This window comes from Ornithorhynchus anatinus, chromosome 1 (genome assembly GCF_004115215.2).
Source record: "Ornithorhynchus anatinus isolate Pmale09 chromosome 1, mOrnAna1.pri.v4, whole genome shotgun sequence".
Lineage (NCBI taxonomy): Eukaryota > Metazoa > Chordata > Mammalia > Monotremata > Ornithorhynchidae > Ornithorhynchus > Ornithorhynchus anatinus.
The window spans coordinates 42,277,759-42,290,955 of NC_041728.1; the positions used below are offsets into that span (position 1 = coordinate 42,277,759).

Genomic DNA, 13,197 nt, shown 5'->3' on the forward strand with positions numbered 1-13,197 from the left:
TTTTCAAGATAATATCTTCTGACGGTTATAATGGGCAAAAAAATCACATTTTCTTCCCAGTTAATTCTGATTTGAAATTGTTTGTTTTGCAGATGGAAGGAATATGGGGAGAAATAAGCAAGAGGATAATATTCAAATTAGGAATTCTCCATCTCTTGTCCATCCCCTCATGTCTAGAGGGTCATGGGTTCTAATCCTGGCTCTGCCACTTGTCTGCTGTGACCTTGGGCAAGTCACTTCACTTACCTGTGCCTCAGTTACCTCATCTGTAAAACGAGTAGTAAGACTCTGTGTCCCACCTGGGACAGGGACTATGTCCAACCTAATTACCTTGTATCTACCCCAGTGCTTAGAAAAGAGTCTGGCACACACTAAGCACTTAGGAAATACCATTATTATTATAATTACTATCCATTTATTTATATAAACATCTGTCTGCTCCCCAAGACTGTAAGCTTGTTGTGGGCAGGGGACACATCTACCAACTCTGTAATATGCTACTCTCCCAAGTGCTTACCTCAGTGCTCTGCACACAGTAAGTACTCAAAAAAGTGGAGTCAGAGGTCATGGGTTCAAATCCCAGCTCGGCCACTTGTCAGCTGTGTGACTTTGGGCAAGTCACTTCACTTCTCGGTGCCTGAGTTCCCTCATCTGTAAAATGGGGATTAAGACTGTGAGCCCCTCGTGGGACAACCTGATTCCCCTGTGTCTACCCCAGCGCTTAGAACAGTGCTCGGCACATAGTAAGCGCTTAATAAATACCAACATTATTATTATTATTATTAAAAAATATGATTGATTGCTCCAAACCCTCACATTCTCCCATCCCCTTTATCTATGCCTAGTTGGGAGGCAATGTGTCACCTTGGAGATATGCTTAAAGAGAAATTCTGGGAAAAAGAAACAGGAATTCATCTGGGTGTCTGTCATTAGGAAGTGATATGATTGAACAAGTGCATCATGTGATGTCATACAGACCGACCCTTATCTTGGTTGTTAAAGCCTCAATAAAATTGGGTTGATTTAGGCCTGGCAAAGTTAGTAAGCAAACTCCTTGCTCTGGAGTATGGGAAAATAAGATCTTTATCACTGAAGAAGGTAACAGGTTTGAGGAGGTCAGATGGAATGCGTGACCTGCTATGGTGTTGTGTGTGAAGACTACAAATGCTCTTATAATGGCTTAATCCCTCCAAAGGAAAATTGCTTCTCTTTCTTATTCTGTGTGTTGGCTTTGTTTTTAGATGATACCTGTAGTTTTCAAGAACACCTGAAGTCTACCTAGGTCTGGCCTCTGACCTTCGATGTTAGAGGTGTCACAAGGGGACTTCAGTTTTAACCCATGGAGCAGTCTATGTCCATTTTCAGATAGGGGTTTCAGGTCTTATGTCCCACTGGCTAAAAAGCCCTTCTTGAGGGTCCCATAATGCTTTTGGGGGTGACTGAGTGAGGATGGGAAAGCCCTTGAGTTTAGCACTAGCCACAATTCAACTTGCTGGGAGGACCATTTTTCTATAGCTTTTTCTCAGCTTTGTGTTATTTCAAGAGAGACTTACTCCATGTGTTTCTGATTTCTTGACAATTAAATTATCAACCCATTGTTTGGGAGAGCTGCCGAGCCCTGTAGGTTTCTGAGAACCTTTTATCCTTTGGAAAAAGAAGTTTGATTCTTCATTGTTAATATAACTTACTTCTTACAATTCTCAAATCCAGGACCCACAGTGCCTCCTCTCAACCCGACATGGGGCAAGTAATTGCAAATAAAGGACAAAGTCTCAGCAATTCAGAGAGGGTAAAACCGGTCCCCATTGTTTGCAATTTTCCCGTCATATTTCCATGTCCCACGTCAATTGCTTCAGCTCCAAAGAGTTGGTGGGTAAATTTGTTTTCTGTGAGTGAATGTAGAATTACACACAACAGAGAAGACTCAATCCTTTCCATCTGCAGTTCTCTTGGACTGTCTTGCTGGGGATCCCCATGCTTATATCTCCATGATCTGCATGGGTAGGGGGATGAGTTGGAAGCTTTTAAAATGCATCCGTTCCAACGGTATGTTTTGCCTGTCACTGGGAGTGTTAATTAATTAATCAGTGATATTCATTGATCCCTTACTGTGTTTAGACCACTGAACTAAGCGGTAGGGAAGAGACAAGTGGAGTTAGGAGACACGGTCCCTGTTCACAAAAAGTTACAATCTAGCGGGGGAAAATAGACATTAAAATAAATTACAGGATGCAACTGAGTATGTGCTGTGAGACAGGTCTAGTAATAATAATATTTATTAAGCATTTACTGTGTGCAAAATGATGTATTAAATGCTGTACAAAGGCATAGGCAGTAGCCAAAATCCTGCTTTCACATTTCTACACCTCTCATTTGAACAAAGGATCTTTGGACTGGTTGAGGCAGCCCTGCTGGTGGTAGATAGAACACCACTCTGGGAATCAGAAGACCTAGGTTCTAGTCTCTCTTCTGCCTGCAGCTGGATAATGTGGGTAAAGACTCCCTGCTTACTTGCTTATTGCATTCCATACCCCAGCAGAAATGTGGCTGGCAGGGATGAAAGAGCATGAGGAACACTATCCAGGCCCTATCACTAGACTCACTTCCTCTGTCCAGGCTCTCATAATTGTAGTTTTAGAGGTGAGGTTCATTCCATCCTCCTCTTTTTTTTTTAAAGTGTATTTATTAAGCACTTATTATGTGTCAGGCACTGTTCTAAGTGCTGGGGTAGATACAAGCTAATCAGGTTGGACACAGTCCATGTCCCATATGAAGCTCACAGTCTTAATCCCTATTTTACAGATGAGGTAACTGAGGCCCAGAGAAGTTAAGTGACTTGCCCAAGGATACATAAGAGATAAATGGCAGAGTCGGGATTACAACCTAGGTCCTTCTGACTCCCAGGCCCGTGCTTTATCCATTAGGTCATGCTGCTTCTCATAGTTCCTGATAGGAAACCCCATAACATCACCCTGGGTAATAAAACTCTGGACATACTTTGGGCAGTCCATGAGACCTTGGATCATGGAACTACATTTCCCAATGTAACTCTCAAGAAACACAATCATTTCAATCCAAAAGGGAAGGAAAAATGGAGAACTCGGGTGAAAAAAATATAAGAAGGATTTAACCCAACAACCCCAACTAGTCCAATCAGAACCTGCTATGTCCCAGATCTTGGGTTGTAGGCTGCCAGTCACCATCCTTCCAATTCCCAAAGGTTAATTGGGGAGAGGAGGAAAGAGGGTGTGCTCCAGGGCCAACCTGAGCAAGCCACCTCAACCCTAGATCATCTCCTATGGTGCATTTCTGCCACCTCTGGAGTTAGACGAGGAACACTTATCTGAAGAGACTGTTAAGAATGAGACTATCTGCCTGTTGAGTTGAATGGTAGAGATGAAGCCTTTTTGCAGAGCCTGCCTATGAGGGAATATTCTGTTTCCCTCTCACTCTTTTGTGTGTTCATGGTTTGTGGCTGAATATGTATTTATGTTGTCTTTTGTTCACCCTGAATTCTTGTTGCATGATCAAGAATGGAATTTTTAATTGTTTTTTTAAAATTTTCTGTGAGTGTGTGTGTGTGCGCGCGCGCGCGTGGGGTGCATGGTGATGGTGACAAATTCAAGAAATCCTGTTTGTCTTGGGACTGTCTAGATTCTGAATCTCTCTTTTTCTCTCCCTCCCTTTCATCCCTTTGCCCTTCCTCTCCTCCTTGTCCCTTTGCTAGGACCAAGCACCACCTGCCAGGAGGACTCATGTGCAAACCAGGGGGTCTGCATGCAGCAATGGGAAGGATTTACCTGTGACTGTTCCATGACGTCTTACTCTGGGAACCAGTGCAATGATCGTGAGTATCGCCTTCCCGGATGGGACTATGATAGGCACAGGAGGGTCAAGGGGGGACTTAGAGAAAGAGTGGTTGGTGGAAAAGGGAAATATATCTGATCCTTAGGAGAGGTTCATGAGGAAGTTCCCCTTAAATAGATTAATATTATAAAATAATGTGCTTATTATGATGTTTTGTGATGTTTTAGCTTGCTCTCGGGACTCTGGTTTTCCTGTTTAGGTAGCTGGTTCTCCTAGAACTGCTCTTGTGTGACTAAAAAGCTCAAGATTGTTTCATGGCCACCACAGAGTGGAAGGGTAAAGGACAAGAGCTTTTTTGTTTGCTGGAAAGCCTAAGGAAAATGAGCAGTCTTCAAAAGCTCCAACCTGTCCGGGCTCTCTGACTGGGAATATTAATGCATTGCCAAATGCTTTGGAGGGGGAATTTAGGAAAATATTCTCTTTGCTGTACTCTTTTTGATTCTATAGACCACCACATAGATATAAATTATTTTAAAATGATATTTGATTCTACTAGCTTCCTCAAACTCTCATTAGTTGTTCAGTTGTAACCCGAGGAACAGCCACTGATTTTGACTTGGATATTTTAATACTTAATGGAGGCATGTTCTAGGGCTTCCTTATCCCTTTTTTATGTATGTCCCCAGAGTCCACACATTTAAAAGGGAAATAGAAGTTTATGGTGCCAAAGTTGATCAAATAGGTTTAGCTGTGACATGGTGGTTGTCATGAGGACTTTAGGTTTTCTGAAGGAGAGTAGAAGTGTCTCGGTTGGCATTTTTGATGATATGAGCTCTCGTTATACCCCAGCCAAATGACTCTGGCCACTTATTGGTAATGTACAGCTATACCTGATTCCATCCTGGTGACAGTTGAAGTTTCTGCACTGTTTTACTCACCCTAGCCTAGCTCTTCCTTGGTGCAATCAGGGAGTGGCAGTGGGGCTCTTACACTGCCCCTCTGTCAGCCTGAGGCCAACGAGTGGTGAAATTGCTTTGGCAGAGGAAATTATGTTAAAGTCTTCACTGATATCCATGAGCATGAATGTGGAGATTACAGACCCTGGGTTCTTTGGTGTCTGCCAACTGGGGATTTCACATCTTCAGAGTGCTTCAGAGGCCAGGTTACAAGGGGACTAAAGAATCTAGGCAGGCTCAGAAGTGACCCAAGCCCAATTCCTATGTTCGTGTTTCAGAGATGGTATTTCCTTTGGGGCCGGTCTAAGTGAAGGTAACTGCTAAAAGCTGCTAAAAACCACAGTTTTCATGCCCCCACACACGCTTCTGCACTCAGACATTCAAGGGTGTGTGTGTCTGTTGTGTGTGTATGTGGGTGCACATGTACACATGCACACGTGTGCATGCATGCACAACCTCACCCTCAGAAGCTGAAAAAGCAGGAAGGAAACCACCTGAGTAAAAGCCATTGAAAGGTAAGTTATCACTGCTTTGGCAAGAAGACAGAGCTGCAAGATGTGATCTCCAAAAGGTACATGCTTTGTCTGATTTGTAAGGTCCCTCCCTGAAACAGAGACCAGCACCACTGCCAGGTATTGCTTTCAATGTCCTCTGCTCAGTTTCTGCTCTTACCCTAAGGGCAGGTGGTGCCATCTGTGGATAGAGGCTTAAGCAGTACCAAAGGGATGAGTCCACTGGTACCCACTTGATTTAGATGGGGTTGCGAGAAGATATGATTGTATGAGAGTGGCACCTGAAAGTAGAGAAGCAGCGTGGCTCAGTGGAAAGAGCATGGGCTTGAGAGTCAGAGGTCATGGGTTCGAATCCCAGCTCCACCACTGGTCAGCTGTGTGACTGTGGGCAGGTCACTTCACTTCTCTGTGCCTCAGTTACCTCATCTGTAAAATGGGGATTAAAACTGTGAGCCCACATGGGACAACCTGATCACCCTGTATCTACCCCAGCGCTTAGAACAGTGCTCTGCATATAGTAAGCGCTTAATAAATACCAACATTATTATTATCATTAAAGCAGTAACAGTGGCTTGCGACCTCACTAATGAACTAGAATATGGGATCTGAGAGCAGGTCCAGTGTTTTCCACAGCTGTTTGATTGTCATTAGGAGGCAATGTACATCAAAACCAAATATTACCAAAATGCACCTCGTTCTGATGCCTCTAGGTCATGTGTATGATAGAATAGGTCTTTATAAATTTAGCTAAATGAAGATAACAACCAGGACTGTTTTTTTGAGATCTTTCTCACATTTAAAGTATCCCAGTCTCAGTAAGATGGAACAGGTGACTTCCTTAGAGGACGTATAAAGTAGGATGTGAGTCTTTCAAAATATAAATGGTCTAAACTAATATCATAAACCCAAGTCAATCAATTATTTGTTTTTCAACGTGCAATGTGAGGGTGAACTATAAAACGGAATGTAGAGCTGGTGATTAAACAGAAACTAATTCTGAAAATTGCCTTTGGAAAAATAGCCAGTAGTGATTGTGAGTGAGTATGAGACTTTCCAACTCATGACAATGAATTGTTCTTTTCTAATTCTGCAAAGAAAGAAAATGTCAGTTTGTATCTCCGTGTCATTTTTGCAAGTCCAAATCTTTTGTACTCTCAGGTAATGTTGTGATTATTTTTTACGGGCTGGATTCCAAATGGTGGCTGCACTGACATGTATAAAACCCAAGTGTTTGGTCCATAGCAATTGGATCAGTGAGAGAAGTCAGTGGTATCCAGTGTCACTGCTGTGTCTTTATCGACCAGAGGGAAACCTTTTTCTCTGAGATTCAAAGCAGTTTTCAAAGCTGTGGTCTTTCCAAGCAGTGGATCCATCCATCATCTTGGAGATCTCCCCAGGTTGGTATTACTTTCTCCTCAGGATGGTGCTTGTCTAGGCAGATTTTAAGAGCAATAATAAAATGTACAGTAGGATGGCAAATCCAGAGAAATGCTAGGACTTGAATAACCTGAGCATCACCATCTTCTACCATTTGGAATTTATACCTGGTTTTTGTATGAACCTTTATTCTTGGAAGGAACACTCAGGGATAGCTATCTTGGAATTTCTTGCTTAGCAGTAAAACTTAACATATTTAATGGTATTTGTTAGGCACTTACTATGTGGTAGGCACTGTGCTAGGGTAGATATAAGGAAACAGGTTGGGCACAGTTCCTGTCCCACAAAGAGCTCAAAGACTTAACCCCCAACATATTACATATAAGGTAACTGAGGTCCAGAGGAGTCAAGTGACTTGCCCAAGATCACACAGCAGGCCAGTGGAGGAGTTGGTATTAGAACCCAGGTTCCCTGCCTCCCAGGCCTGAACTCTTTTCATTAGTCTAGTGAATAATCAATCCACTTGGACTGTGGGCCTCATATGGGACAGGGACTGTGTCCAACCTAACTAACTTTTACCTTCCCCAGCACTTAGAACAGTGTTTGGCACATACTAGGTACTTAACAAGTGCCATACAATCAAGAAAAAAGCAGAAACTTGAACAAGGCTTTTATGTAGAAGGGTGTCCATTACTTAGAAGTCTTTCCCTTTGGTGTATTATAATTTGTTGGAATCTCTGACCTCACTGATTTACTTTTCAACCGTGTTCAGTTTGATTTGCAGTTAAAATAATTTTATTGCTTATGTTTAATTACAGCCCATTTGTTTCTAATGTGCCCGGCTGATTACTTATTGATAGTGAAGGTAATAACTACTGAGAGGTTATTGGTGCGGAGGAACTATTTTTGCATATGCTCTGCTAATCATGCAGTCATATTTTTTAACTCTTTTTGTTATTCTAGTCTTGATAATTGCCCAACAAAGACTCACATGTCTAAAAGAGGCTATGAACTGCTCTATTTCCTTATAAAGAAAAGGGTTGATCATCTCCTCTTTGACCCCTAAACTCTATAAACCAGCGAGATTCAGCAGTAAGGCAAGAGCAGCCAGATGTATTCATGAGACCCATCTGAATTGAGTTGTACTCTTGCAGGTATCAAACATCTGCATTCTCTTCTCAGTGCTAATCACCTTGCTTGGTCTCCTGGGGCCATCTCCTCCCTAAATGAGGTGCAAATCACTAGCCATCAAATCAATACTACCCCATCAGTTATTTTCCTGAAATCTCAGGATGGGAGCTCACCTTTTCATTACCACCTCTTTAACATCTAAGTCATAACTTCCTTGCAAAAGTGCAGGGAGGATTAATTGGTAAATAGGGACAAAACGTTTAGAGAAAGAATCAGTTTTGCCACTCAGTCTGGAGTGAGGCCAGTAGAACATACTCCTGTTCAAAGTAGAGTCGAGAAATGTGAAATTTTCATTACTGAATCACCACAGTCACTAGAACAGTTTTAGACCAAGAGCAGGATTTAGCATGCTTGATTACTTTTGATTTCTGACTGTCTCTTCACCATCTTGGAGGGTTTTAGCAGAGTGTCCCTCTCTTAGATGGTGGTGGTGGTGGTTGGGGGGTGAGGTGGGGTGTGTGTGTGTGTGTGTGTATGTATGTGTCTGTGGTGGGGGCGTTAGGGAGGCAAGCAGAGATAAAGAATTCTATCTACACCTTCCTTTTGGTTTTTTGTTTGTTTGTTTTTTGGTGTTACAAGGACCATCCATCTGTCAGCCATACTCTTGGCAGTGTGGAAGCTAGAAAAATGGATTGTTACTCTTTTACTGAAGCTATGAATCTCCTCTGCTACTTCAACCCCACTAAACATCTCCATTTGTTTGTGGCCAGTAACAATGTAGTATGAGGGTGCTGTTTCCCCAGGTTTCATGTGTTACTGTTTCCTTGCTTTGACCTCCTTCAGTACTTGCCTTAGGGCAAAGGAGTGAAATGACTTGGAGATGTGGAAGGATGATTGATGCTGCTTTTGTAGGCGTTTGTGCAGTGGGCCTTTGCAGGTACTGCAAATGAGAGTGCAGCTCCCCATTGTGTAAATGTACAGCCTTTTCTTCTTAGGGCAAATGACCTTGATGTCCCGAATGACTTTTTGGTGGGGAAAAATGGTAATGGTGAGATGAGGAGGGACTTTGTGCACCCAAATGATAGAACTTTGTCCTTTGAAAGGGGAATGGAAATTTTATGCCTCCTTTTCACTCTTCTTCCTGCCCACATTGACAAATATATTTATTTTAGCCTGTTTTATAATGGGACTGGTTTCATAATGGGATGTGTTGATAGCAGAAATAAGCTTTTTTGGGCTGCAGTGGAAAAATAGCCCCTTCAGTTGAATCCCTTTGTGTTTCCTCTCATCACTCTTGATCAAGGGCTTTTTCCTTTTTCATTATTTCACTGACCTGAGTGGGACCTTCAGGGAATTGCCAGGTTTCCAATTCTGGCCACAATGCAGCTGTAAAGACTACTGAGTCTTATACCCCTTGAGGTTGTGGGGTATGTAGGGGCTCCATTAGTCCTTCTCCTTGCAGGAGAATCCTGGGGACCTCTGGGTTGAGCTCTTGGACACTGGGTCCCTCTCTGAGCCCAAAAGTCTTAGAAACAATTCTCAGCCTGTTCACTCCAAATTCTATAGGGCCGTTACAAAATTGGACATGACTTAGACCACCACCCCTCCCCCTTAATATTCCTGAAGCATGTCCCCTTCCATAAGTCTTGCTTCTTTTCCTACCATAAAATCCAAACACCTATGCTTTGGGCATTTCCATGTTTACTAGTTACCTACACAGAGTAATTAAACCATTCATGAAGAGGTAACAGCATGAAGACTGTGAGCTCATTGTGAGCAGGAAATGTTGTCTGTTTATTGTTGTATTGTACTCTCCCAAGTGCTTAGTACAGTTATCTGCATACAGTAAGGACTCAATAAATACGATGGAATGAATGAAATCCAATTTGAACTGTCCCTGATTCATTTCCTAAACCTTAATTACAAGGAGTTTCAGTCCGCCATAGCCCACAGTATAGCCATCCCTTCAAGAAGTCCTGGTCTTGGCTAACTGGAGGTCAGCTTGCAGCATCACAGATCTTGTCCAGCTCCTTAGCAAAAGGAGTGGAGGATGATTGGATTTGTTGTGTGAGAACCTCAAGACTTCATTTGTCTGCCTCCATTTTATAGACAGTAAAAACTTCTGTCTCCTGTTGCTTAACTCATGCCCCTTTCATCTGATTGCATCTCTCTACCCTAGTCCTGAAGGCTCTGGGAGGTCTATGATTGGCTGTTATTCAAGTTTTCCTTTGTAGATTCCATCCTTTCCTTTCCCCTTTGGCTTGTGGTCTGTTGGAACCTTAAAGTAACACTTTGCTTTAGGAAAAAGATTTCCCAGGATTTTTTTATTGTTTCAGCCTGTACCTTCCTTTCCTTAATCCCTCTTTACTTAGATGGGGATTTTCCTATATAACTGTGTGATTGGTTCACAGCCAACAGTTTTCTTTTCCAGAGTCCTGATTGTGCCATGCCCGGCAAAATCAAATATAGGATGACTAGTGTCACAGGATGCCACTCGAGTCCTTACTTCCAGGCTGAGTTGACCAAGGTGCCTGAGTTTTGGGCCAGTAGGGCCCCAGGAAGGCTGGGCAAGAGTCCAGATTGGTGGCAAGGAATCCAGAATTGGTGGCAGACACCCAAATGGTTTTAGAGACTGTGCCCAAACCATGGCATGCTAGTCAGAATGCCCTATTTTACCTTAGAAGATCTAAACCATTTCTTTCCATAAAGAAAAATCTTTTCAAGGATAATGATTAATCAATATGTAGTACTGACTCATTGTGCTTACTTTGTGCAGGGCACTATACTCTGTGCTTGGGAGACTAAGCAAAATACTCCTGTCCTCAAGGAGTTTACAGTTCAACAGAGGAGAAAGGCAGGTGCAAATAGTGGAGTCAAGAAAAGGGACAATAGGAGGGGAGTATGGAAGGATGAGTAGATGAATAAATGTAAGTAAAAAAAAATGTAGGTTAATTGATATATACTTAACTGCTATAGCTTGTTGTCTAAGCAGGTGGTCTAAAGATGTTGGGAAGACATCAATAATAAATCTTTCCCTGGAGATCATTCATTAAATTCTGGAAAATATAATGAGACCAACTAAAATGTCGGATGGCTGTAGCCCTTTGCTCCTCCAAAAGGCAAAATACGTCAGTATCTTGGAAATGGACCCTGTTGAAACAGAAGTCCTGCCTCTAACACTGAAGGAGAATTAAAAGCAAACCTAGTTGGTCTTTCAACAGTGACTTGTATCAGATGAGTAGGAAATAGATGTGGGGTGGTGATGTCTGTTAAAGTCCCTGGGTTTTCTTATAATTGACCCTGAAACAAACCCAAATTAGTAGCGTAACTTTTCCCCTGGACATTGCAAGTGGCCTTTGAAATAATTTTAGTGTCAGCACTAGTTCATTCTGTGGCTCAAGAGGGTCAGGCATGCCTGACAGCATCTTGGGGAGTTGGCAATCTAGTTCACATCTGTAATGGGCCACGGATCATGTGTTTGCTCCTTTGGAGGTTGGTGGGCAAAGGTCTGGTTTTTCCATGTAGGGGGAGATGTTTTCAGAAGAAAGGCTTTGGCCAGCTAGAATCATCTGGGTGGAGGGTTATTTTGAAATGAAATGAACTCTTTCTCCCCTCCCTTTCCTCCTGCCAATCCCCATATGGTCATGTCACACTGGCCTTCAGATGCCTAATCTAATTACAGCTCATATCAAGGCTCTGGCTCAAAAAGGGTTTTGGAATTAGGGCCTGCAGTCAGTCACTCATATTCATGCACACCTGGCCTCTGTCACCTGGCTCAGAAGAGAAAGTCTGCTCTAGCTTCAGTGCGTGTTCAGTGAGGTGGAGGGAAAGCAAATCCATCCATCCAGTGGAAAATGATTCCTGCTGCCTCTAGTTATCCCTCAGTCAGGTGTTTTATATGCTTAACTTTTCTTGATTACTTTAATAATATTCTAGTTTGCTGGTTTTTTCCCTCTGGGAGAGATTTGCCAATGTAGATTTGTTTTGTCATAACAGCTGTCTGACCCCTTACTCTGGCAGTCTGGGGAGGCACTCTAAGTGTTTGTGTCTGTAGCTTCATGGTGTGCTGCACCTCCATCTGCCTACTCACTTGTTGCACCCTAAACCCCAGGGAAAACACAACAAGCAGAGAAGAGAGAATGTAGAACAAACCACCATTGTTTCCTCTGTGTAGGGTCTTGGTCACGAGATTGAGTCTCATCCTCTGTTCTCGATCGGGTTGCATGTTCAAATTCCATTAGATTGTAGGGTCGTTTCCTGTTATCTCTTCCCTTGGAGATTTGGGTTTCTGGCCTGATGTTGTCATGTGGGGCAGAGGAAAGAATTGTGAATTCAGATAACCTGCAATTAGATTTAGGCAGTGTGGGATGTTGGCAAATATTGCAATTTTGTAAAAGCCTGAATCAATAATAATAATAATTATGATATTTGTTAAGCGCTTATTTGTCAGGCACTGTACTAAGCTCAGGAGTAGACACAATTTTATCAGGTTGGACACAGTCCCTGTCCCATAAGGAGTTCACTCTTAGTCCCCATTTTACAGGTGAGGTAACTGAGGCCCAGAGAAGTGAAGTGACTTGTCCAATCTCACATAGCAGACTTGTGGCAGAGCTGGGATTAGAACCCAGGTTCTCTGAATCTCAGGCCTGTCCTCTTTTCACGAGACTATACTGCTTCTATAGAAGGAAATGCAGGGATGTAGATAAAAAAAGGACAACGGTGAAAAGCATCGTAGCCTATTGGAAAGAGCATGAATCTGGGAATCAAGGGATTGGGGTTTTAATCCCGGCTTCACCATTTACTGATGTGTGACCTAGGGCGAGTTAATTTTTTTCGTATTTGTTAAGTGCTTACTATGTGCCGAGTACTGTTCTAAGCGCTGGGGTAGATAAAGAGTATTTAGGTTGTCCCATGTGGGGCTCACAGTCTTCACCCCGATTTTCCAGATGAGGTCACTGAGGCACAGAGAAGTGAAATGACTTGCCCAAGGTCACACAGCTGACAGGTGGCGGAGCAGGGATTAGAACCCATGACCTCTGACTCCTAAGCCTAGGCTCTTTCCACTGAACCACACTGCTTCTCTTCAAGTAATTAACTAATCACTGCTTCAGTTTCCTCTTGTGTAAAAGTGGAATTAAAGAGCTGTTCTCCATTCTTCCCCTCAGGCTATGAGCCCTATTTGGGTCAGGGACTGCGCCCATTCTGATTATCTTGTATCTACCCTGTATCTAAGGAAGCAGCATGGCCTAGATGAAAGGGCACAAGACTTGGGGATCAGAGGATCTGGGTTCTATTTCCAGTTCTGCCACTTGCCTGCTGTGTGATCTTGGGCAAATCATTCCACTTCTCTGTGCCTCAGTTTCCTCATCTGTAAAGTAAGGATTCAATACATATTCTTCATCCTACTTTGACTG

At 42.8% G+C, this 13,197-nt stretch overlaps 1 protein-coding gene across 1 annotated transcript in view; it reads left to right on the top strand.

Annotated features, from left to right (window-relative positions):
• NRXN3 (neurexin 3) overlaps positions 1 to 13,197 on the top strand; it is a 1,784,727-nt gene that overhangs the window by 838,102 nt on the left and 933,428 nt on the right. Inside the window, 1 exon segment of the mRNA XM_029059196.2 lies at positions 3,728 to 3,847. Coding sequence (XP_028915029.1) covers positions 3,728 to 3,847 — 120 coding nt within the window.